Here is a 21,777-nt window from a genome sequence, read left to right as displayed (position 1 = left end):
AATATGAGTTATTTGTGAAATAAAAATATTTTCAAGTTCGGCGACCCTGAAGACTCGATTAGAGACAAAAAATGTCACAACGGTTTTAGTTAGAAATATTGATGGGATTGTTGGGGTTAGTTGATTTTGAAAATACCGAAGTATTTTAAGATACTCTAAGTTGGCTAAATACACTAAAAGTATAAGTTTCTTAGTAGTTAAGAAATAATAAGATAATTATTAATAATAAATTTTTATTAATATTATTATATTAATTATTAATATATTATTATAATACTATTTTATATATGGGTGACTATTCAATGGTTACATTTTTATTGTAACCATATGGTTACATTTTTTTTTAACCTGTAATAGCAGGTTATTAATAGGTAGACTTTCCTTTTTTAGATTTAATTAATTATAATTAACTATTTTCTACATTCTTTTTTAGAATTATTTAATTATAATTAACTATTTTCTTAAAATAATTAATTAAATATTTGACAAGACCTCTTTTAGCAATTATTATTTATATTTAAATCCTTACTTGAATTATTTTAATAATTAAGCCATTTAATTATAATATTTACAATAAAATTTATTTTTTTTTACAAAAATTAAATTTTTTTTGACACAAATTAAAATTCTCTTCTTATAATAAATTTTCAAATAATTAATTATTTTTAAATGATATTTAATTATTTTGTTACAATTATAATCTAAGTATGAGGCCTCAAGCTAATCAATCGATAACCATTTTTTTTCTAAAAAATCATTCAACTTATTTCATTTTTTTACTTTTTAAATATTTAAATAAAAAAATTAAATAATTAAGTGTAATAATTTAAAATTAAAATTACAAATATAATAAAATTTAAATTATGAAATTATATGTTTATAATTTTAAATTATAAAAAGTTTTGCTATAAAATTTTAAATAATTTAAGTATAAAAAAATAAATTGCTAAAAGATCCTTATATAGTAATAAATTGCAAAAATTTAATTAATAATTATAATTAATTTAATTTTAAAATATAATTAATCTTAATTAAAGTTTTATAAAGAAATAAATGATTAGGTCACTTTCAGGTTACAAGTTATTTATTATTTATTTTCCAAATTAATCACAACCATTTAATAATAATCCAATGGCTTAAAAAAATGTAACCATGATGGTTACAATAAAAATGTAACCATTGAAACCTCTTCCTTTATATATATATATAAAAATTTAGTACATATACGACGAACGAAACTTTTGTTCTCTCTTTTTGACAAACTTTCTTCTTTTATATCTATTTGTTTTTATTTCAACTCGAAACCTAACGATCTAAGCTCTGGTAGTAGCGATAACAAATCCTCGAAGAGGAAAAGCTTAAGGTATAAATTAATTACGTTTTAAGCTAAAAACGATTGGTTTTATATAGGGGCTTTGTGATTTAGAGTAGTTATGGAAATTCTGACTTCATAGAATTGTTCTTTGGTAACTATGAGACTAGTTTTGCTGTTTACTTATTGAAATTGAAGTAATTTTAAGTTAAAAATCGAGTTTGGAACTTTTTAAAGTTTAGTCCGAACGTTAATGACGTTTTTTATTTTAGGGCTCGATTTTAATTTCTTACGTAAAGATGATAATATTTATAGTATATATAATACAATACGACCTATTACGGCGGCGTTCCAAACAAGCCCTAAAATATCATATCGGTATGGTGTTGGACAATGTAAGTTACTTGGTTACTAGATAGCAATTAGGTATATAGTGAGAGCGGGAAAAGGTGATCATTGCGTTTCCATGCAAAAAATCAGGTGTCACTCCCCCACTCCTCCTCTTCCTCTCTCACTACACAACTCCTTAATTTCCTTAAGCTCTTCTCATTACCCAGTTTCTTTACCATAATCTCTCTCTCTCTCTCTCAATCTGACACCTTACTACATTTCCCTATTTAGGCTTCTCAGAAGTTCCTTTTCTTTGGCTTCTTCTTCAAAGCTTTTTTTTCTGGTCATCAACAATGGAGGGTAGTTCTCGAGATAGAGAATTAGGCCGCCAAACTGGTTATTACGACCCGACGACCCGGTTTGGTTATCCGGGTCGGTATGGAATACGGACAATCACTCCTTCTTACTGCTCCGATGTACGTGAAGAATCTTCTTCTTTGGAAACCCTTCAATGGCGGAACACAATGCTTCATCGTCCGTACATGGCGGAAGGGGAAATGGGTTATCGGAAGAGCGAGTTTCATGAGGGTTTGGATCGTACTGTGTTCTCTGGGTATTCTAATGGTCTGTTAATGTCACCATTGGGAAAACTCGATGTGGGTATTCAGAAAAATGAGAGCTTTATCAATTTTGATAACTCTTTGTACGGTCAAGGACAAGGGTTTCTTCATCCACTTGATAAGAACAAAGAAGTGGTTCAACTTCAATCTCATCTTGGTATTGGTAGTAGGTATGTGAAAGAAGATTCTCTTGGATATTTTAATGATGTTTCACAATCCCATGGAAATGGTGAAATGGGTTATTTGATTGATGATCATGTTGGGGAAAACTTTAGGACCCAACAACAACAAGGTTGTTTGAGTATGAGACCTAGTAATGTTGATTCTATTATTGTTCATAATTTTGATAATGTTGCTAACAACAACAACAACAACCCTTTTGGTCAATCTTCAAGACAAGGTAGTGCTGTTTTTAGTAATGAATATGATGATGTGAAAGGAGGTTTGTTTAGAAGGGATGACCAAGATGAGGAAGTGTTGGGCTTGAAAAGGAGGCTTGTTGATTATGAAGGTTCAAACTATGGTGGGGATAGTGAGATTTCATGGTTGGGAAGAGAAAAAGATGTTGTTGGTAGCTTGAACAGGTTAGTAGCTATGCCAGAGAGTGATGATAGAGTTTTGCATCATCAGAGGATTGAGAGGGATGACCAATATGAAAGGTTGGTTAGAAGAAAAGGTAAGAAGAAAAAGAGTATGAAGAGAAGGATTAATGATGACTCTAATGGTGGTTCTTATCAGTGCCATGGATATGGGGGATTTGATAACAAAGCTAGAGGAGATGTAAAGAAGCGTTTAGGGCCTATTCAAAAGGATCCCATTTCGGTATCATTTCGCGGGAGACTTGAACCGAGTAATAAGGTGTTCTTGAAGAGGAAAAAGAAAGATTCCTTGAGGAAAACAACTGATAACAACATTAATGGCTCTTTGGATAAGGTTGTAAAGCCTTCAAAGACTCCGGTTTCTGAAGATTCAGATGAATTCCACAGGCTGGTTGAAAAAGCTTTCTTTAAGTTCATTAAGAATTTGCATGAACACCCAGCTCAACGAAGAAAATATTTAGATCAAGAAGGGGAATCTACTTTGAAGTGTTGCGTGTGTGGCAGGTCTGTCATCTAATCAAATGTCCATTCATGACTCTGTAGATATGATTACTTTACCAGTTAATTTGATTATAGTGTTTACTTTGCAATCTTAGTGAGCATCTTTAGCTAATGCCAATTATATATAGTATGACTTTAGTATAGGATAACATGACTTGAGGAGTGAAGATTTTGAATTTAGTTTAGGAAGGTGATGACTAAGAATGATAGGATTCAAGAACTTTATTTTGCTTGGTTTTGAATTTAGGGAAAGAATCAGGACATCATCAATGTTGTAAATCTTTCTCACTACAGATTGTTTTCTCTTCTTTCTTGTTGACCAAGAAAGAAGACAAAGACAAGCTCTAATATTAGTTTCAAGCAGCATGACTCATGTTCTTCATTGTTTAAACTCTAATACAATATTGGCTTAGTGTGTTCAAGAGAATCGATCCACCGAGTAAACTGATCAAACCAAATCAGTTGGTGTTTTCTGTTTCACAGGTTCTTGAACAGTCAACATTTTTCGATACTTAACTTAGTGCATACCTTCAGCTAAGCTAGTAATAAGCTGTCTTTCCTCATATCTTATTCTGTAAGAATGTTTAGTTAGATTTTTGTGTGGTAACAACATTATATTATCGGGATTTTCTTTAACAAAACCGAAAACTTGTTTGGTACTTGAAACATTGAAGAACAATATTACCTCCTCCTAGACAACTTGTTAATTTTCTGGTTAATGGTTACTCTTGGTTTCTCGACTAAACACTGCAGCTCCAAAGAGTTTTTATGTCCATTGGAGCTGGTCAAACATGCTTTAACATCACACAAAAGGGAGCTTAGAGCAGAGCATTTGGGGTTTCACAAAGCGCTTTGTGTACTATTGGGTTGGAACAGTGCAACAGCCCCTAATACTCCTTGGGTTCTGCAGATTTTGCCTCGTGCCGAAGCCACTGCTTTGAGAGAGGACTTAATTATCTGGCCTCCTGTTGTAATCATTCAAAATATCTCCATAGCTAATCGCAATCTAGATGAACGGGTGATTGTTAGCATTCAAATGTATGAAGCTATTCTTCGAGGTAAGTCTCCTTAAATAGTGATTCATTCTTTCAAATGGTAAGCATCCATAAACATTGTTTATGCTTTTACTGTTAAAATTATTGTTTATGTTATAATTACAGATATGGGATTTAATGGGGAGAAAACTAAGGTGTTTCGGGGAAAGGCTGCGAATCAGAGTATTTTAGTAGCGATATTCAACGCTACACTCTCGGGTTTGCAAGAAGCAGAAAGGCTTCACAAGCATTATGCAGAGAACAAACATGGGAGACTCGAGCTACAACAAACCAACTCAACTGACCATAATAACACTCACCGAGATACTCGAGAATTGACAGAATCAGAAAAGTTGGAAAGTGTTTTGTATGGCTACCTGGGAATCGTAGAGGATTTGGATAAACTCGATTTCAACATTAAGAGTCACTGTGTGGTGAGAAGCAAGAAGGAAATCCAAGCCATTTCAGATGCCACACTGTGAACCAATTGAGAAGTTAGTTTTTTTTGGGTCAAAATATAATATAGCTATAGTTTCTTTAAATGTTTTTGATTTTGGGGGAACAATTTATTTTCCTATCCTTAATGAATATTATGTACTATGTATGTGTTTGAACAATCATCATGAATTTTCAAAATATATTTGACAAAGAGGATTACACTCAAACTTTTTTATATTAGTGAAAACTATCACCTTTCAAGATAGGAAACTTTAAATTATAAAGAAAAAGTTACAAAATTGAGCTTAAAGCTAAACCTTAGTTAAGTTGAGTTAAATGTAGAGATAATTATATATTGGGTTAAATATATTTTATTATTATTTTTTTAATTTTCTATATTTATTATAATTTTTTTTTTAATTTTCTATATATGCGTGTTAATATTATATGTTTTATTTCTATAAAATGAATTAAATATATTAAAAATATAATGTTTAAATGATATAGAGAAAAAAATAGAAAAATTAATGTATGATATAATGTAAAAGTTTGAAGTAAAATAAATAAAGTGATGTATTTTACTGAATGTAGTAGATAAATTGTTGGAAATGCTCTAATATATTGTTAGGTATGCACGAACGAAAAACTCGAACTTCAAACTTTGCGAGGATACAAAGAAAATATATACATAATGATGTGTAATTAATTTTAATTAGTAATTGGAAAATAGTATATTTTGAAAGTGTTTTGAAACTTAGAATTTGAGAATAAGAGTGATTATATGTTTTGAAAAATTTGATTGGTAGAAGCTGATAAATAGTTGGGTGGATGGAGATTGATTGTGTGTATTTTTTGTATGTAATTTGTAAGTTTTCTTAAATCATTGGATCCAAACTCTCTCTAAGCCATAAGTTGAGAGAGATGATTTGTCATATTTTATAGTATAAGAGATTAAGAGCTAAGTAATAAGTGGATTAATATAAACTCAGCAGTTTGGACAAATGACATATACATTGTTACATTAATAAGTGGATTAATGTACCACATGAAAAGTGTGTGGTTACATTCAACTCTTATAAATTATATAGTTACTCTACTCATTTATTACAAAATTATTCAAACATTCCTTTCTTTGTGTTTTATTATAATTTTTGGGTCAATTTTTGAAAATATTGGTGATATTTGAAAAAATTTGGGTTTTATTGTGGTCTTTGTTTACTAAAGATGATTTGAAATAATGTTTTTTAGAGGAATTAGAAAATTCATATTAATGAATTAGATGTAGTATTTAAACCATCAATGTTATCATAGAAGATGAAGAGGAATGTACTTTTGAAGATGTTGAAGGAAAAGCATAAACAAAAGCACAAAATATTTTGTTATTCTATCCTTGTGCTATATGTGAGCAGAGGTTTCATTCAGTGAGCTTGTAAGTGTTCACCGGAGCCTAGTGCATCCTAAACGCAGACGCCAATGAACACTGTTTCACTTTAAAAGATGTTGAAAGGGAAACACAAACAGAAGCACGAGATATTTGGTTATTATATACTTGCCCTATCTGTCAGGCTAGGTTTCCTTCTTAAAGGTTGTAAGTAACCTCAGGCTTTGAATAACAGTAGGTCTCTTGGTTTGTTGAGCTTTGATGGGGATGTTAGAAAAATTAATAAACCAAGATACAAAATTTGTATATAAAATAGAACACAATGTAAATAATAATTTGGTATACATACATGATTTCTCAAAATTACTTGAATTTTTTCACAACCCAATTAGTCTTTTCTTGAGCTGTAAGCAACTTGTATTGTTGAGTTGTAATAACTAGGATGAAGAGAAGTAGAAGATTATCTAATGAGTATGATGTTAGACTATAATATAGTATATGTAAAACAACATATAGATAAACGATATGTAGTGCGGAAAAATTATAAACATATCGAAATGTATATGCAATGAAGGATCGAAATACCTCCAGCCATTGATCTTTGAGCTTCAATCCATGCGATAGCTTCGGTATTGGAGTTCGGGCTTCCTCGCTCTCTCAACTCTCTTTAGATGAAATTTGCTGAATAATCAAAATGAGTAAGAAGCTCGGGGGCCGAGACCCTATATTTATAGGTGAGATACTCCATCAGTATCTGCGCCAAATTAATTGTCAGAATATTTTGACAACAAATTCAGGAAATCTGACCATATAGAATATTACATAATTGATTTTGTCCAGATTCAATGAATATAAAATATTCATTTATCAGAAAATTAATTATTTATTTTATTTCCTTAAATAGAAAATTATTTCCTAAATTAAAATATTCTTATATATGACCCCCATGTGGCTCAGTTCATTAGAGCTTAGCTAACTATGTCTAAGTTTAAGAACTTAGACAAGGCGTGTGGTGGAAAGGTGATGACAACTGAGCTTCTTAAAGCTGACATTGAGAGTGATGATCTGAGAGATCAAGCTTTAAAGTGAGATTCTCTAAAAATATTCAAAGAACTAAACTAAAAACACGCTACATCAAATGATCTAAACTCTCTTTCTCTATTTTAAAGCTTCTTTAAAAATTTACGATTCATGCTCCACATTTATAAAATAATATTTATTGCTCTAAACATATTTTATTAATTCTTTGGGATTTTAATTTACTTTTTATATGGGGATATGTGTAATATTAATATTATGTGTTTGAAATGAATAAAATATATTAAAACTTGCAAAAAAGAAAAAATAATAATTTTTAGGTGATGTATTTTAAAGAAACTGATGTATGGTAATGTAAAAGTTTGAGTTAAAATAAAAAATAAAGTTTTGGTAATATATTTTGAAAGATAAAGTAAAGAAGCTCAAACTCCCTCCCAAATAGATGAGCTAAAATAGTTTAATCTTTAAATTATAAAGAAAAAATTACAAATTGAGCTTATATCAAGTGAGCTAAACTTTAACTATTTTACATATTATTTATCTCAATGATTAATGCTTAGTTATTGTAGAGATAACTATTAATTGAGCTAAATATATTTTATTATTATTTTCTTAATTTTTTTTATATATGTGTTAATATTATATGTTTTATTTATATAAAATGAATAAAATATATTAAAAATATAATATTTAAATGATATAAAGAAAACATAGAGAAATGATGTATGGTGTAATGTAACTTTTAGATAAAATAGATTAAATGGGGTATTTGTGATGTATGCAAAAATATGTCCTTTTTTCAAAAGAAAAGAAAATTATGTAGGAAAAATTTAGAAACAAGTTACAAAATATGGAAAAATAATGTAGGGTAACAAGATACCTTCTCCTAAAGGCTAACTAGTTATCTTATAGTATATAATTGTGCTACAAAGTACAAACTTGATAGTGATAATCACAACTTCTAATTAGAAACTTGAGCATTTTTTTTTTTTTTGTGAAGAGCTCTATCGGACATGCTCATCGATGATTTTCACCGATGCCTCCTTCAATGATGGATTTGCAGGCACTCTTGCTGTAAGTTCCAATCAAGTACATGGAAACTCTTAAGAGTGAGAATTCTGCTATATTTTTAGGTGTCAACAGGCCGGCTTTGAAATTTAGTGGGCCATAAAAAAGATATTTTTGAGCTTTTATTTAAAAAAATGTTGTATTTTTTAAACCAGTAAAAAAAAAATAGGCTAATTAGGATTTTTGCCCCCTGAACTTTGACATGTACCAAATTATGCCCCTTGAACTTTTAAGGCCATTGAAAATGCCCCATGAACTATTGAGATTGTTGGATTTAAGGACTTTTGTCTAATTTTATTCAATTTTACTATTTCAATGATTGTTTATGTACTAAACCATGTTCCCCAGACTTTGATATCTACCAAATCATGCCCTTCGAACTTTGACATGTACTAAATTATGTCCCCTGAACTTTCATCCATGTTAGACTTTTTTACTAAAATTAGAAAAAAGTCCTTAAATCCAACAATCTCAATAGTTTAGGGGGTATTTTCAATGACCTTAAAAGTTCAGGGAGTATGATTTGGTACATGTCAAAGTTCAGGGGGTAAAAATCCTAATTAGCCAAAAAAATATATAATTTGTGGCCTAAAGCACAAACCTAGCCAGCCTATGTTCAGGACTGAGCCCGGATGTTAACTAAGAAAAGTCTCAAAGATGGAAGAACTCCATTTGCATAGCCTTAGAATGATGTAGATTTTACAACAAATAAACATATTTAAGATATAGAATTTAAAAATATCTTTCATTCCAAATTTAACATTACCATTTATACTTAAATTACATGTAAATGGTCTAAAATTATATCTTCAAGACCTCTAGAGTATCATCTTTTACACAAATAGTTACTTATATAAGTACCAAAAAACAAAAAGGTGGAGAGGCCTTTAGTATAATCTTTTACTCAAATAGTTACTTATATTTTTATACACACTATCAAATGAACATGGTTAAGAAAACTTTGAGCAATGAGATTTGAGTGTCTTATCTCTTTTGGAAGTTAAGGAACTTGATACCATAAGCAAAGACAAAGAAGAAGAGAAGAACCCAACCAAGATGAGCAAATATGACATATATAAGAAAGTCATACTCAAAGCCTAAAAATTCTTTGAGGAATTCATCCACTGCCTTTGGTTTTGCACCCGAAATTTCGATTAGAGTCTTCTTGTCACCAATTTGGGATGTGAAAATGCCATATATTGTCCATGCTACTGGTGAACACCAGTAGTACCACCTCCACCAGATTGGAATTAGCTGCAATTATCATTAAAAAAAAAGACTCAAAAGTGTTAAGAACTTGTTTTGATGTTATTGTTTGGTTCACAAAAAGTGTCATAATATTATGTTATAATATGAATGTGACAAAGCTGCATCTTCTTATTTGTAATCTTGAGTTTGGCTTGTAAATTGGTAAAAATAGTACCCTTAACTCAAATTTGAAGTAAACTAAAAAATGGTCTGAATTTTTGTTGTTGGTCTTATGATTGGATTTGTGAGAGGAGAAAGTGGAAAAATGAGATGGAAGAGACCAAATGGTTGAGTTGGGTGTACCATATTTTTTAACCAATTTACAAAGTATAGGGTCCTATTTGTAATTGATTGAAATTGAGATTAAAAAAAAGACAAAATTACAAATTTTATGGGTTTTATACTTTTTGTACAAAAATATGGTTTTTTTTTCAAAAGGTTATTTTATGGAAAAATTGAAGAAAAAGTTAAAAAATATAAGAAAATTGAGTAAAGGTAACTAGGTACTCTTATGAGTAAGGGTTACTATTATCAAAGGGTAACTAGGTACCTTATGCTATTTTTTTTTATACATTTTTTTAATTTTTTTTTTAAAATTCTTCCATAATATAACTTTTTTGAGAAAAAGTCATGTTTTTACAAATTTATACTTTAAAAACCATAAAAACCAAATTCCCCCTTAAAAAAAAGCACATGGAACTAAAATTGTATAAACCTCAAAAATTATTTACACTAAAGCCCTTTAACATGTAAAACTACTTTCCAAACGATTGGTATGAGAGTTAGACTTGGTGAGAATAAGAATGTCAAACTCAACCCATGTCTGCAGGGCCGGCCCTGAAAATATATGGGCCCAAGACGAATTAAATTTTGGGGCCTCAAAAATATATATAAAAAAATATTAAAAGAAGAGTGTTATGGGATCTGAACCCACGACCTTAAATATTATACCATCCACCTTAACCAACTAAACTATGAATATTTGTTACTTATAATACACTTAAAATTTTCTTAAATAAAAGTCAAGTAAATTTTTTTTTATTTTTTTTTGGGCCCCCGAAAAGTGTGGGCCCTAGGCACGGGCCTAGCCTGTCTATGCCTAGGGCCGGCCTTGCATGTTTGGTAAACTAAATTTTATTGACCAAGAGGTTTATATTTCTAAGTAGGTCCCACTTTTAGGTGACATTTGGAATGAAGGTAATAGAATGAATTTTGAAGTATTGGAATGTTATTCTACTGGAATGATTTTTTTACCATTTTAATAGAACGACTATTCTATTTGAAATGGAAGGAAACACCATTCTAATGGAAGATAAGAAAAAATTTAATAATTTTTTTATACATATTAAATTTCATTTCATTCCTATTGTTGTTTTATTCTCATCCCTATTCTCTATGTTTTCATTCCTTCCAACCAAACAGAATCTCAAAGTTTAATTGACGATCTCCAACACTTTTCATATTCCCTTACTCTAAGCACCCTCTAACTTTATTCCCTCAAAGTCTAATTCACATAACAAACACCCCATTAAAAAGCCAGTTCAATTGTTAACTAGTGTTTTTGCGATCTCAACGAAGATTCAAGAGACATACCGGTCTGGGGATGAGGAAGCCGGAAAACAAGTTCCAAAAACTGAGAAAGAAGGACATAACAATGGCAGCAATTTGATGGCCAGGAGTTAATGCAACCACCATCATTCCATACATTGAAAAATAGGTAAAACACATGAAAATGAAGTAATAAAAATAGAAGAACTTGTCCACTTTCCAATGGAATCCAATCATGGAATATAGTAAAAGAGAATAGACCATGGTTTGAATTGCAACATAAATGGTTTCTATAGCCACCTGAATCCAACATACAAAAATTAATTTACATTATTAGTAAAAACAAAGGATTAAAAATGTGACATAAAAAAATGGTACTTAATTTCTTACTTGAGCAAATGCATAAGGCAATTCAGAATACATTCCGGCCGCCCTCTCGCGATAGAAGACTGTTCTTTCGATTGCAACTACAGATTGCACAGCTGAAGTGTTTGTGGCTCCAAGAAAAAGTACAGCAGAATAAGTAGCCCCAAGAAGATTAATCAAGTCTTGTTGTTTTTCTCTAGGAAAAAAACCATATGAATAAGAATCCAACATCATACATAAGAATAACTTTTTTTTTAGAATATACTTATTTTGTATCCTATGTTTTCTCGAAGAACATGTTTGGTACTCGAGTTTCTAATAATGCTCATTTGTTACCTTGTATTTTGAAATTGTACATCAAATTTGATCAATAAAGTTTGACTAAACTGCCCTGGATTATATGTAATAAAATAATTAAATTTGAATTTAGAACTCTAGAAGAAAATTAGACCGTATTGATTAAATTTGATTGATCAAATCTAAGTCTAGGGTACTAAATAGACAAATATGTACGATTTCAAAATACAAAGTACTGTAATTAGATTAAACACAGGATACCAAATGAGTGCACATTTTTTTTTACTAAAAGGTAGGTAAAGAATTTGACTTACATTTTATCTCCTTTGCCCCAAAAGATTACTCCAAACATAATCCCAATAACAACTGTCATGAAGAACCTAATGGCATTGAAATGAGAGTTTCTCCAATATGACCAATGTTGTTTCCAAAAGCAAGCTTTGCACTGAGTCATAAAGCTTTGAGAGTATTTAGTGGGAAAGTTAAGATCTTTTGAACCCTCTTGTGGAGTGCTTAACTGCTTGATAAGTTCTTCATTTCTCCTAAAAAGTTGTAAAAAAGATCATTAATTATGGTCAAATTGATTGGATTAGGAGGTTAAGGAAAATATTGAAGTGGAAAGTTGACTTACTGATAGAGGTTAGAGTTGACATAAACATTTGCAAAGTCTATGCCAAGTTGAGTTTCAACAACATTAGAGCTCACTTCTAGGACCCATGTAGCAGGATTATAGCCCTCCCTAATCTTGGGAACTCCTGAAATAGCCTGCAAGAAGTTTAAAGTATTGAATAAAAAACACTAATCAAATCAAAGTTCTTTCTTTGGCACATTTATCGATTCGATTAGAAGATTTCGCTTGTATAAATCAGTATTCGCTTGTTTACTTTAAATTTGATATCATAACGATAATATAATTGTATAAAGTATTTCAGTGCAGTTCATAGTCTTAACAAAGTCTCTCGGGACTCATACCCATGAGTCCCTCGGTCTGTTATACACTGGTTCATTCAGTCACTCCCTCTCTGGGTCTCTCCCTCTGCTTTTAAGGAGCTATGGGAGAGCCCCTAGAGTACGTTCCTTCATTCCCAGCTTGGCGGGGGGAACTTCCCCCGATCCCCTCTAGTTGAGAATCTTTTCTTTTCAAAAGAGAGAGGTGCCTCAGAACAAGGACCCGAGAGATTCATTAAACAGAGGACTCTGTCTCAATCAAGGACCGAACACACAAAGGAAATTCGGGCCACCAAACAGTGTTTTAGGTAACAATAAAAGCGTGCTTAGCCAAAACATGAGCAACCCCATTAAGAATTCGGGGGCAAAAGATAAAAGAAATGAAAAAAATCACTACAAATCTCAATAATTTCTTTGATCACATTGCCTAATTAATGGTTTTATTTTATGTGGTTGTAAATATAAAAACTACCTCAAAATATTCAACAAGATCTTGTGAATGGTGACCAAGAGGTCCAGCATAAATAACTTGGCCACCAGTTTTCATCAATAGGAGCTGAAAATTGAAACAAAATTGACATGAATTAGACCTTATAAAACCTATAAAGAAAAGTGTCCACAATCACATTATACCTCATCAAAAGCTTCAAAGATATCGATGCTCGGTTGGTGAATTGTACACACAACAGTTCGACCTGTATCAACTGTGTTTCTCACTGTTCTCATGACAATTGCAGCAGCTCTAGCATCAAGGCCTGAAGTTGGCTCATCCATGAAGATAATAGAAGGATTAGCAACCAATTCTACCGCGATTGTAAGCCTTTTTCTTTGTTCGGTTGTTAGACCGTTAACTCCCGGAAGTCCAACCAAAGCATTTCTCAATGAGTTTAGCTCAATTAGCTCCATGACTTCTTCAACAAACATCTAAAGAAAGTGTAAATAAATTTAAAGTCAAATCTCTAATAAACTTCATAACAACTTGAGAAGGTTAGTATTCAAATTTTTCAATAGGAAGCAATTTGTCTTTAATGCATAATCATAGTTGTCAGAGATTGTAACTAACATTGGTAGTTACTTAGTGTTACAATGAGTTAATTATTTTCAGAGAAAGTTTTGTGAAAGTGAAAGAGTCTTCCTTTTAGATAGAGGAGTGAATAAGGACATTAGGGTACGTTTGATTGGGAGGAATGAAAACACAGAAATAGAAAAGGGAATGTAGCTATTAATTTTAGTTTTATTTTTTAATTTTACCACCTCGAGGACAAGGTGATTTTGAAGAGTGGGAAACTGTTAGACTATGAAATACTATAGGAGCTTATTAGTAATTTGAAAATAGCGTGAAAGCCTATAAATATGTTATTGTGTAGCTATTATTGGATATGGAATGCGAAAATAGAACTTTAGTTCAATTGGGAGATTTGTCCTGTCTCGAAGAGGACCCCGTTACCTTTCAGAATAGGAATAGCCAATAGGAATGGTAATGAAACGAAATAAAATTTAAAATGCATTGGAATGATCTTTTCTTTGGTTTTAAAATGGAATAAGTCATTCCACCAAATTGGTGGAAAAGTCATTTTATTAGAATGACATTCTAATACTTTAAAATGCAACTAAATAAAGGAATAGAATAAAATTCGATTCATTTCCATTCTATTTTATTACCTCCAACCAAACACAACCTAATAGTTCATTCAAATGAGTTTTTAACTAGTTGGGATTGTGTCTATTGGCAATGTTAAGATTATGGGTTGAGTGTTGACCCCATGAACACAGTGTAATCTGCTTTGATTCTTGAGTTTTCTTATTCTAAGCTTAAAAATGTATAGGAATTTCACAAAAACATCTTATTAAAGCAACTTGCCTTTCGGGTTTCCTTCTTCACATCCGAACCAAGACGCAACAATGCAGAGTATATAAGAGATTCATGGACAGTAACATAAGGTGAATGGATGTCATTCTGTTCACAATAACCACAAACACGAGCGAAAGTAGCTTGGTTCTTCGGGTAGCCTGAAATGCTTATACTTCCTTCAATATAGCCACCGGTCTTTCTTCCTGCCAATACATCCATTAGGGTGGTCTTTCCTGCACCACTAACTCCTATTAGTGCAGTTAGAACACCCGGTCTGAAAGCGCCACTTACATCTCTCAATAGTAGGAGCCTGGTTTCTCGAACTCCTCGACTCTTCTTCTTCATTTCCTGATAATGTGGAAAAGAAGAAGAAAAACACCATTGGACATAGTTGACATAGATGAATGTATAGTTTTAAGTCTTTTTTGGAGAAAGTAAGTAACTCACCACAGGCATGTCTACATAGTAATTTACATGGTCAAAAGCAAGTGTTAGGGGCTGAAAGGGCAATGCCAATACAATTTTCTTGTTCACAACATTTTCTTCAGCATTTTTAGAACCTATATTCAGACATATATCATAGGAAAAAGTTATGAGCATGAAGGTTTATGTGTATGTGGTACCATTGCAATATGAATAGTGAAAAATGTAACACCAAATGAATAGAGAATAAGCATAATACTTCTCTTTTTGGAAAATTGTTAATGGGCACCATATGGTATCCAACACCCTATAACATATCATACTGTTATTAGTACAATTTAATATCGGGTCTCATATTTAAATTTAGGTAGAGAAATGCTAAAGAGCAATCTAGAGTGCCCAACACCCTATATCAATATTTGTGAAAATCGATATATGATCCTAGGGTGTTGAGCATCCTAGGTGCCTTGTAGCAATGCTTATTCAAATTAGAATATACAATACACGATATTAAAATGTACCAATAGTGATATGTCATGTTATAGAAAGGGCACGAAAGCCTGAACTAAATTTTGTATTTTTGGTTCTACAGTTAACACAATCACCAACCTTTAGAAATGGATTTCTTGGTATGATTTTCAAAGTCTTCATCTGTAACTACAGGCTTCGAATCGCCAAAAGCTGAAATTAAGATTGGACATAGAATACTAAGAAAATACCTAAAAAACAAGGCATAAACTTTTGTAGAACACATGACTTACCTTTTAAAAATGTCAATGCTGCAATAAAAAGAACATTGAAAAGAAGAGAAAATCCAAGTAGTGCTCCAATGCCTATCCAATACCAATTTTCATCTACAAAAAGTCCCCTCTCTTTAAGAAGGGTCTTCCCAACTGTAGGCTGCCTTGATTCACATGTACATATGGTCTGTGAAAAAAAATCATGTTGAGCTTAGTGATAGCATATAAGATATGAACCTAATAAAGAAGACTTTAAGAATCTGTTTGATATGTTGTATTATATCGTATTATATTGAATTGTTTCCTATATCACATTTTTATCCAGTATTACATTTGGTATTGACTTATATGTGCATATAACTAGAGGCGGACCCCGTTGAGCCCAAAGAGGACTAAAGCACCCTAAAATTTGAAAATATATTAAAACATATATACATAGTAATTAAATAAGATAGTTGATTAAGATGCTTGAATCACCCCTTTTTTTCTTTGTTTATTTACATTTTATTTTCTAAAAAAATCCCACGAAGTATAAGGTTCAAACTAGATTCGGACTTATAACCACTAGAATTGAAGGACGTTGTTAAACCATCATTCCACTTAAATTTAACTTGTTATTAACAATTTTGGATTATATTTAATGTTTAACTAATCTCACCCTAAAATTAAATTCTCAGTCTGCCATTACATGCATATAACTATACTCTCTTTTAATACGAATCAAAATTTAACAGTCTAATACGACGTACCAAACGAACTTTAAGCAAATATTTTTTTGGACTATATTGTATCTTACAGTGTTCCATCTGTGATCAAGAAATTCATTAATAGCAATGGCATTTTGTCCATACATCATAGGAGAGATGTAATATCCCCAAAGCATCCATGGTTTGATGTCATCTATCATTCAAATAATATTTACATGGTTAATTGGTTTAGTGAATAAGGGAAAAAAAAAGTCTACTTTTGAAATGAAAAGAGTCTTGAAACTAAAGTGACATTACTTGCCTTTAGACACTATGAAACCTCCAAGAACAAAGACCAATAGTAATGTAAAAGCACCAAGTGTGTTTGCAACAACTTCTGTCCTTCCGGCAGCTGCAATGAATCGAAAGAGAGAAAGAGCCATCTGATGTACACCGAATAAAGCCAATAATTGTTTGAAGAACCTGAAAAACACGAAAGAAAGAAGAAGAAGAAGAAGATGACAACATGGTAATAATACTCGTGGAATTTCATCTTAAAACCAAGTGAAGTAATCTGTGTTCTTATAAATGGTACAATGTTCCCACTCACTTTCCATGTGGGACAATTCACAAATTACAAGTAAAAGGCATTTTCGCCTCCCTGAACTTTTACAACTATCAAATCACGCTCCCTGAAGTTTCTCCCCTGTTAAAAATTCTCCTCGAACTATTGACAATGTTGAAATATAAGACTTTTGTTAAATTTTGAAATTCTAATGTCCATCGACCATATCATCATTTTATTAGCCACCTAATATAGAATTTAACAAAAGTCCTATATTTCAACGCGGGAAAAAATTCAAACGGAAAGATTTGGTAACAATAATATTTCGGGGCGAAAATAAACCCTAAGCAGCTTTTTCTTGGTGTATTACTTACCTACTAGCAGCAGGTGCAAAACCAATGGTGTAATATGTAAGAACAATCCAAATCCCAGCTTCCATTAGTGAAATCGGAATTCTAAGTATCCAAATAGGCAAGGCGAAAGCCCATGCCGGGTAGAACAATGAATCTCTTTGTTTATAGAACACAGGAAGCCTAAAGACTGTCATTGCAAGTTCCACCATTCCATTAAACATGACATTAATGAGACTGAAAAACAATGCTCCCCAAAACCTTGTCCCATCTTCAAGCTTTCCCGATTTCATTTGTGTTCTAAAGAAGACAGTAAAAGCAATGACAGCCATGACTGTTATCTGAAATGTTTTGAAAATGTAAACAAAAGAGTTTCTCTTCATCAAAAGCCATTCCCTTGAGAAACATGCTTTGAAGAGTTCCCAATTGGAAATGCCATACTTTTCTCTAACCAAAGTTGAAGAATGGACTTTGGTTTTATCATAAGGGACTCTTAGCTCTTCACAAAGGCTTTGGCCAATGTGAAAAGAGTTAAAGGCTTGCGAAAACTCGGGTACTGATATGTATCTGTAAGGTTGGTTATTCCTACACCAGTATTGTTCTTGGTCTTTTATGGAAGTTAGTTCTTGAAGAAAATCCGCAACACCTTTCCTTTCGGGGCATTTGAAGCCCATCTGTTCGAAAAATTCAAGCACATTATCGCGGGGACCTTGGCATACTATTTGTCCATTCGAAAGTAGGATAATGTCATCGAAGAGCTCGAATGTCTCGGGAGCTGGCTGCAAGAGAGATATGATCATTGTGACATCCATAATATGAACTATTTGCCTCATGTAGTTGATGATCTGAAATGTGGTTGAACTGTCCAAGCCTGTTGATATTTCATCCATGAAAAATGCTCTTGCTGGCCCAACTAACATTTCACCTGAAATTTAGTGTACTTCTTAAATATATCCATTCAAACAATATAAAACAAGATTAATGCTAAGATGCTACTAATGACTGAGAGTGACACAATCTTTGATATATACAGAGAGAGTTTTGTATTGAGATTAACCGATTTCGTAGTGTATTTCCATTCACTACAAAAAACTGCTATTTTTAGTGACAATCTTTTAGTCACAACATTAATCTTTTGTGACTAAATATGACTTTTTTGTCACAACAAAAAGTTACTTGTTGTGATTAAAACATAGTATTTAGATACAAGTTGTCACTAATTTAGTTTTAGTCACAACAAGTGTTTTTAGTCACAACACAATAATGATAATTTATAATTAGCCACAACTTTTTATTTTTAGTCACAAGTTTTGTTGTAACTAAAAGTAAGATTTTTTGTAGTGATTGATGTGTTCTTTGCTTTGGTGTAGACTTTGACAGCGAAACTCGGTCTCTTTTTGTTATGTCAGTTCTAGTTTGTATTTAGAGCATAGGCATTACAAAGTTTCAAACTTTTCGAGACAGTTTGTTGTCTCTTTTACTCGCTTTGTAAAACAATTTCTCCCCCTTACAATTGATCAGCCCTATATTTTTACTAAGTCTCCCTTAACTGTTTCAACACCTTAGGACTATAGGATATAGCTTAGTTAAAACCACTAAGAATTTGACAACTCAGCCTCGAAAATCCTAATCAATCATACTAATGAGACTAATATAGGTGTAACAGCAATCTTGTCTACTTGGTGGTGAGTCCAATTGTTCTAATTTTTTGGATTCTTACTTCAAATTTGGAAAACCATATAACATTTTCTAACTTAAACAAAAAAACTCTACACTTGTATGTATGGGAACTTAGTGTAATATAAAATGTTCTATATGCAAGTGTCAAATACCAATGTGTTTGTAGAGTTTATATTACACTTAGCAGCTATCAAGCCTGAACCCTGTGATATGGTTTTGGTAATTGGGTAAATCCTATGTTTGATGTAATTAAATCTATCGAAAAAAAATGTCAAATACCAGTAGTCACGCGCTTCTTCTGCCCACCAGAGATACCTCTTCTCATATCATCACCCACCAAAATATCAGCACAAATTTCCAATCCAAGTATCTGTTGAAGAAACATTCATTTTTTCTTATTGAGATAAGAAAAAGGCAAGACTTAATGTAGTAAGGACAACATACATACCTTGAGAACATAGTCTGTGATCAAACTTGTGTTATGACCAGCCAAAGCAGTTGCTTTCATGAACACATCAACATCTGAATCTGGTTGAACACCTTCATTCTTTTCGCGCCTTAATGTCTCAATTAATGTTTCATACCTCGAACCAACACCAAGGCATCGTCCTGAAAAATCCAATGTCTCGTGGACTGTCATTTCACCATAGTGAAGATCATGTTGGCTTATATAAGCACATGTTCTTTGAGGGACAAATTCTGAAAACTCATGCCCACAATAGGTGACTTTCCCAGTTACCTGCTCAAAACCATTACTTTTTTGTTACTTAATGGAATAGAACATTACTAAAAGTGAGTTAGGAGTAAAGACAGATAGTTAGACCCTTAGATTAGTATCAAGTTTCCCACTTAATGCTTTTAGCAATGTTGTTTTTCCTGAACTTGGTGGTCCAAGAAGTAGAGTCAACCTAAGAATAATAGAATTCATTTGTGAGATTTAGAAATAAAAACCAACCATAGAGCTAATATAGAATAGTCCAAAAATAGTATGTAATGGAAAATTCATTAAGGATATATACCTTGAAGGCCTCACTATTCCACTCACATCTTTGAGTATCTTAATAGTCCTTTTCTTTGAAGGAAAAAGTTTAACTAGCTCAAGAACATCCTATTTGAGTCACATGATGAAGATCAATAGTGGAAAAGAGATAAGGCTTACTCTATAATATGAGTTCATTTTGGATAACATTACATGCAACATAAAAGTTCTCATTTGGTCAATGAAATCTACAAAAGTGTGTGTTTTTTTTAGGGAATATACCTATTTGGCCTCTGTATTTAGCGAGAATGCACAGTCGGCCATTGTATTTTGTTAAATGATTATTCAGATCATGTGTTTTGCAAAATGGATCAAATTCATATACCCTGAGCTCAATTTAACCTAAACAAATTTTCAGCAAATTGATATCCTGAACTCAAATTTTCAACGGAGACTTTAGAGTTCATCATATTGAAATTGTTTAATCAAAATTGAGGTCACGATATCAGTTTAATCTATTTTGCGAAATAGAGGGTCTAAATTATCATTTAACAAAATATATTAACTAAATACGTATTCGCATTCCAAATTGGTATTTTTCCTTTTGTTTTTATAGATAAAAACTACCAATAGCATTTAAAAGAACACAAGAAAAGTACCTCAATAGCATTTAAGGTGGTATTGAGTAGAGTTGGAAGTGCTCTAGTGCCAACATAAGCATCTCCTTCAATAGACAAATTCTCAAATCTTACTTCAATCTTAGGAATCTCAACTCCAACCCTATTATCCTCCCAAAAAAAGGGGAAAAATAAAAAATAAGTATCTAATACACTGAATTGCTCTTATCAAAATTATTGTTGTACATGGACTCAAATCATTTCATGTTTAAGTTTAGACCAATATTTGTATAGTTTATATGTCTATAAAAAAGTGGTTTATGATAGAGTTTCATTGGATGAAAACAAGGCTAGCTATCTACATTTTCCATCACTTTCTCAGCATCCAAACAAGGAGACACTCAACAAAAAGACCAAACCAAGCAAAGAAGCACTAACCTGTCAGTCCTTTCCCTAAGCCTTCTCAAGAAGCTCTCATTATCCTCCTCGAAAACTTTGAGCACATTGTCTATGACATGCTTCCTTTCTTGAACTCCAAGCTTTGTAACATCAACCTCTTCATGCACCACCTTTCCTTCTTTAGTCAACTTCTTGATCAACCCTTTCTTCATCCTATCAAATGTCGAAAGCCTCTCTATCGCGGCCCATTTCAATGCGTGCTCATCTTCATCATCAGCCATACTCAATACTTTTCGATTTCCAAATAGCTAAGAATCTCTTTATTTAGTACAAAATCAGTTAAAGAAGTAGGAATTTGAGTAGTGTATCCATGAAAAAATGGATAACCTCTCTTTTCCTCTCAATTAAAAACTCGAGGGAAAAATATACATTCTCGTGATTTGTATTCCAGATAAGTTTGAGTAGTTTAAGAAAGAAAAAAGGAAACGAAATGTGATGTAAAAGGTGGGATATAATAACATCTTCAAGTGAAGTATCCATAATATGAAGAAAGAATCAAATTTGAAGAAGTAATAAAAATGAAATGTTAATCACATTTGGACATGAATTTGCTATTTGATAGTTGTGCTTGAGTAGCATAAGGGTCTTTTTTTTGGTGTAATATAGTAAAGGTGATGAGGATTGCTTGCAGTTACCGTTTGATTTGAATATTTAAAAGTGGGAATAAATTAAAGATCATGTGAGGTAATACACTGTGA

General features: G+C 32.0%; 2 protein-coding genes across 2 annotated transcripts; one reads left to right on the top strand and one right to left on the bottom strand.

Annotated features, from left to right (window-relative positions):
- Positions 1-1,707: 1,707 nt before the first annotated feature.
- LOC115719197 (uncharacterized) lies at positions 1,708-5,061 on the top strand. Its single transcript, XM_030648145.2, has 3 exons — positions 1,708-3,365; positions 4,116-4,420; positions 4,523-5,061. Exons 1-3 carry the CDS (start codon positions 1,996-1,998, stop codon positions 4,876-4,878), a joined length of 2,031 nt encoding a protein of 676 aa, XP_030504005.2. The 5' UTR covers positions 1,708-1,995; the 3' UTR covers positions 4,879-5,061.
- A 4,008-nt stretch (positions 5,062-9,069) lies between these two features.
- Positions 9,070-21,572, bottom strand: LOC115720783 (pleiotropic drug resistance protein 2). Its single transcript, XM_030649963.2, has 20 exons — positions 21,059-21,572; positions 20,663-20,783; positions 20,044-20,132; positions 19,848-19,932; positions 19,473-19,763; positions 19,304-19,394; positions 17,369-18,269; positions 16,752-16,912; positions 16,540-16,643; positions 15,765-15,930; positions 15,613-15,684; positions 15,028-15,140; positions 14,590-14,928; positions 13,362-13,652; positions 13,201-13,284; positions 12,412-12,545; positions 12,095-12,322; positions 11,508-11,679; positions 11,163-11,417; positions 9,070-9,575 (listed from the first exon to the last, which is right to left on the bottom strand). The coding sequence occupies exons 1-20, from the start codon at positions 21,298-21,300 to the stop codon at positions 9,306-9,308; spliced, it is 4,209 nt and encodes a 1,402-aa protein (XP_030505823.2). The 5' UTR covers positions 21,301-21,572; the 3' UTR covers positions 9,070-9,305.
- Positions 21,573-21,777: the final 205 nt, after the last annotated feature.

This window comes from Cannabis sativa, chromosome 2, assembly GCF_029168945.1.
Source record: "Cannabis sativa cultivar Pink pepper isolate KNU-18-1 chromosome 2, ASM2916894v1, whole genome shotgun sequence".
Taxonomy (NCBI): domain Eukaryota; kingdom Viridiplantae; phylum Streptophyta; class Magnoliopsida; order Rosales; family Cannabaceae; genus Cannabis; species Cannabis sativa.
This window is presented reverse-complemented; position numbering and strand designations above follow the sequence as displayed.

Excerpts from the sequence above, each read along its gene's own strand:
- LOC115719197 (XM_030648145.2), top strand. The coding sequence starts at position 1,996 with ATGGAGGGTAGTTCTCGAGATAGAGAATTAGGCCGCCAAACTGGTTAT. Across the intron at positions 3,366-4,115 it reads AAGTGTTGCGTGTGTGGCAG|CTCCAAAGAGTTTTTATGTC; the intron begins GTCTGTCATCTA and ends TAAACACTGCAG. Across the intron at positions 4,421-4,522 it reads GTATGAAGCTATTCTTCGAG|ATATGGGATTTAATGGGGAG; the intron begins GTAAGTCTCCTT and ends TTATAATTACAG.
- LOC115720783 (XM_030649963.2), bottom strand. The coding sequence starts at position 21,300 with ATGGCTGATGATGAAGATGAGCACGCATTGAAATGGGCCGCGATAGAG. Across the intron at positions 15,931-16,539 it reads TTGATCACAGATGGAACACT|ACCATATGTACATGTGAATC; the intron begins GTAAGATACAAT and ends TTTTTTTCACAG. Across the intron at positions 14,929-15,027 it reads ACTATGTAGACATGCCTGTG|GAAATGAAGAAGAAGAGTCG; the intron begins GTGAGTTACTTA and ends CCACATTATCAG.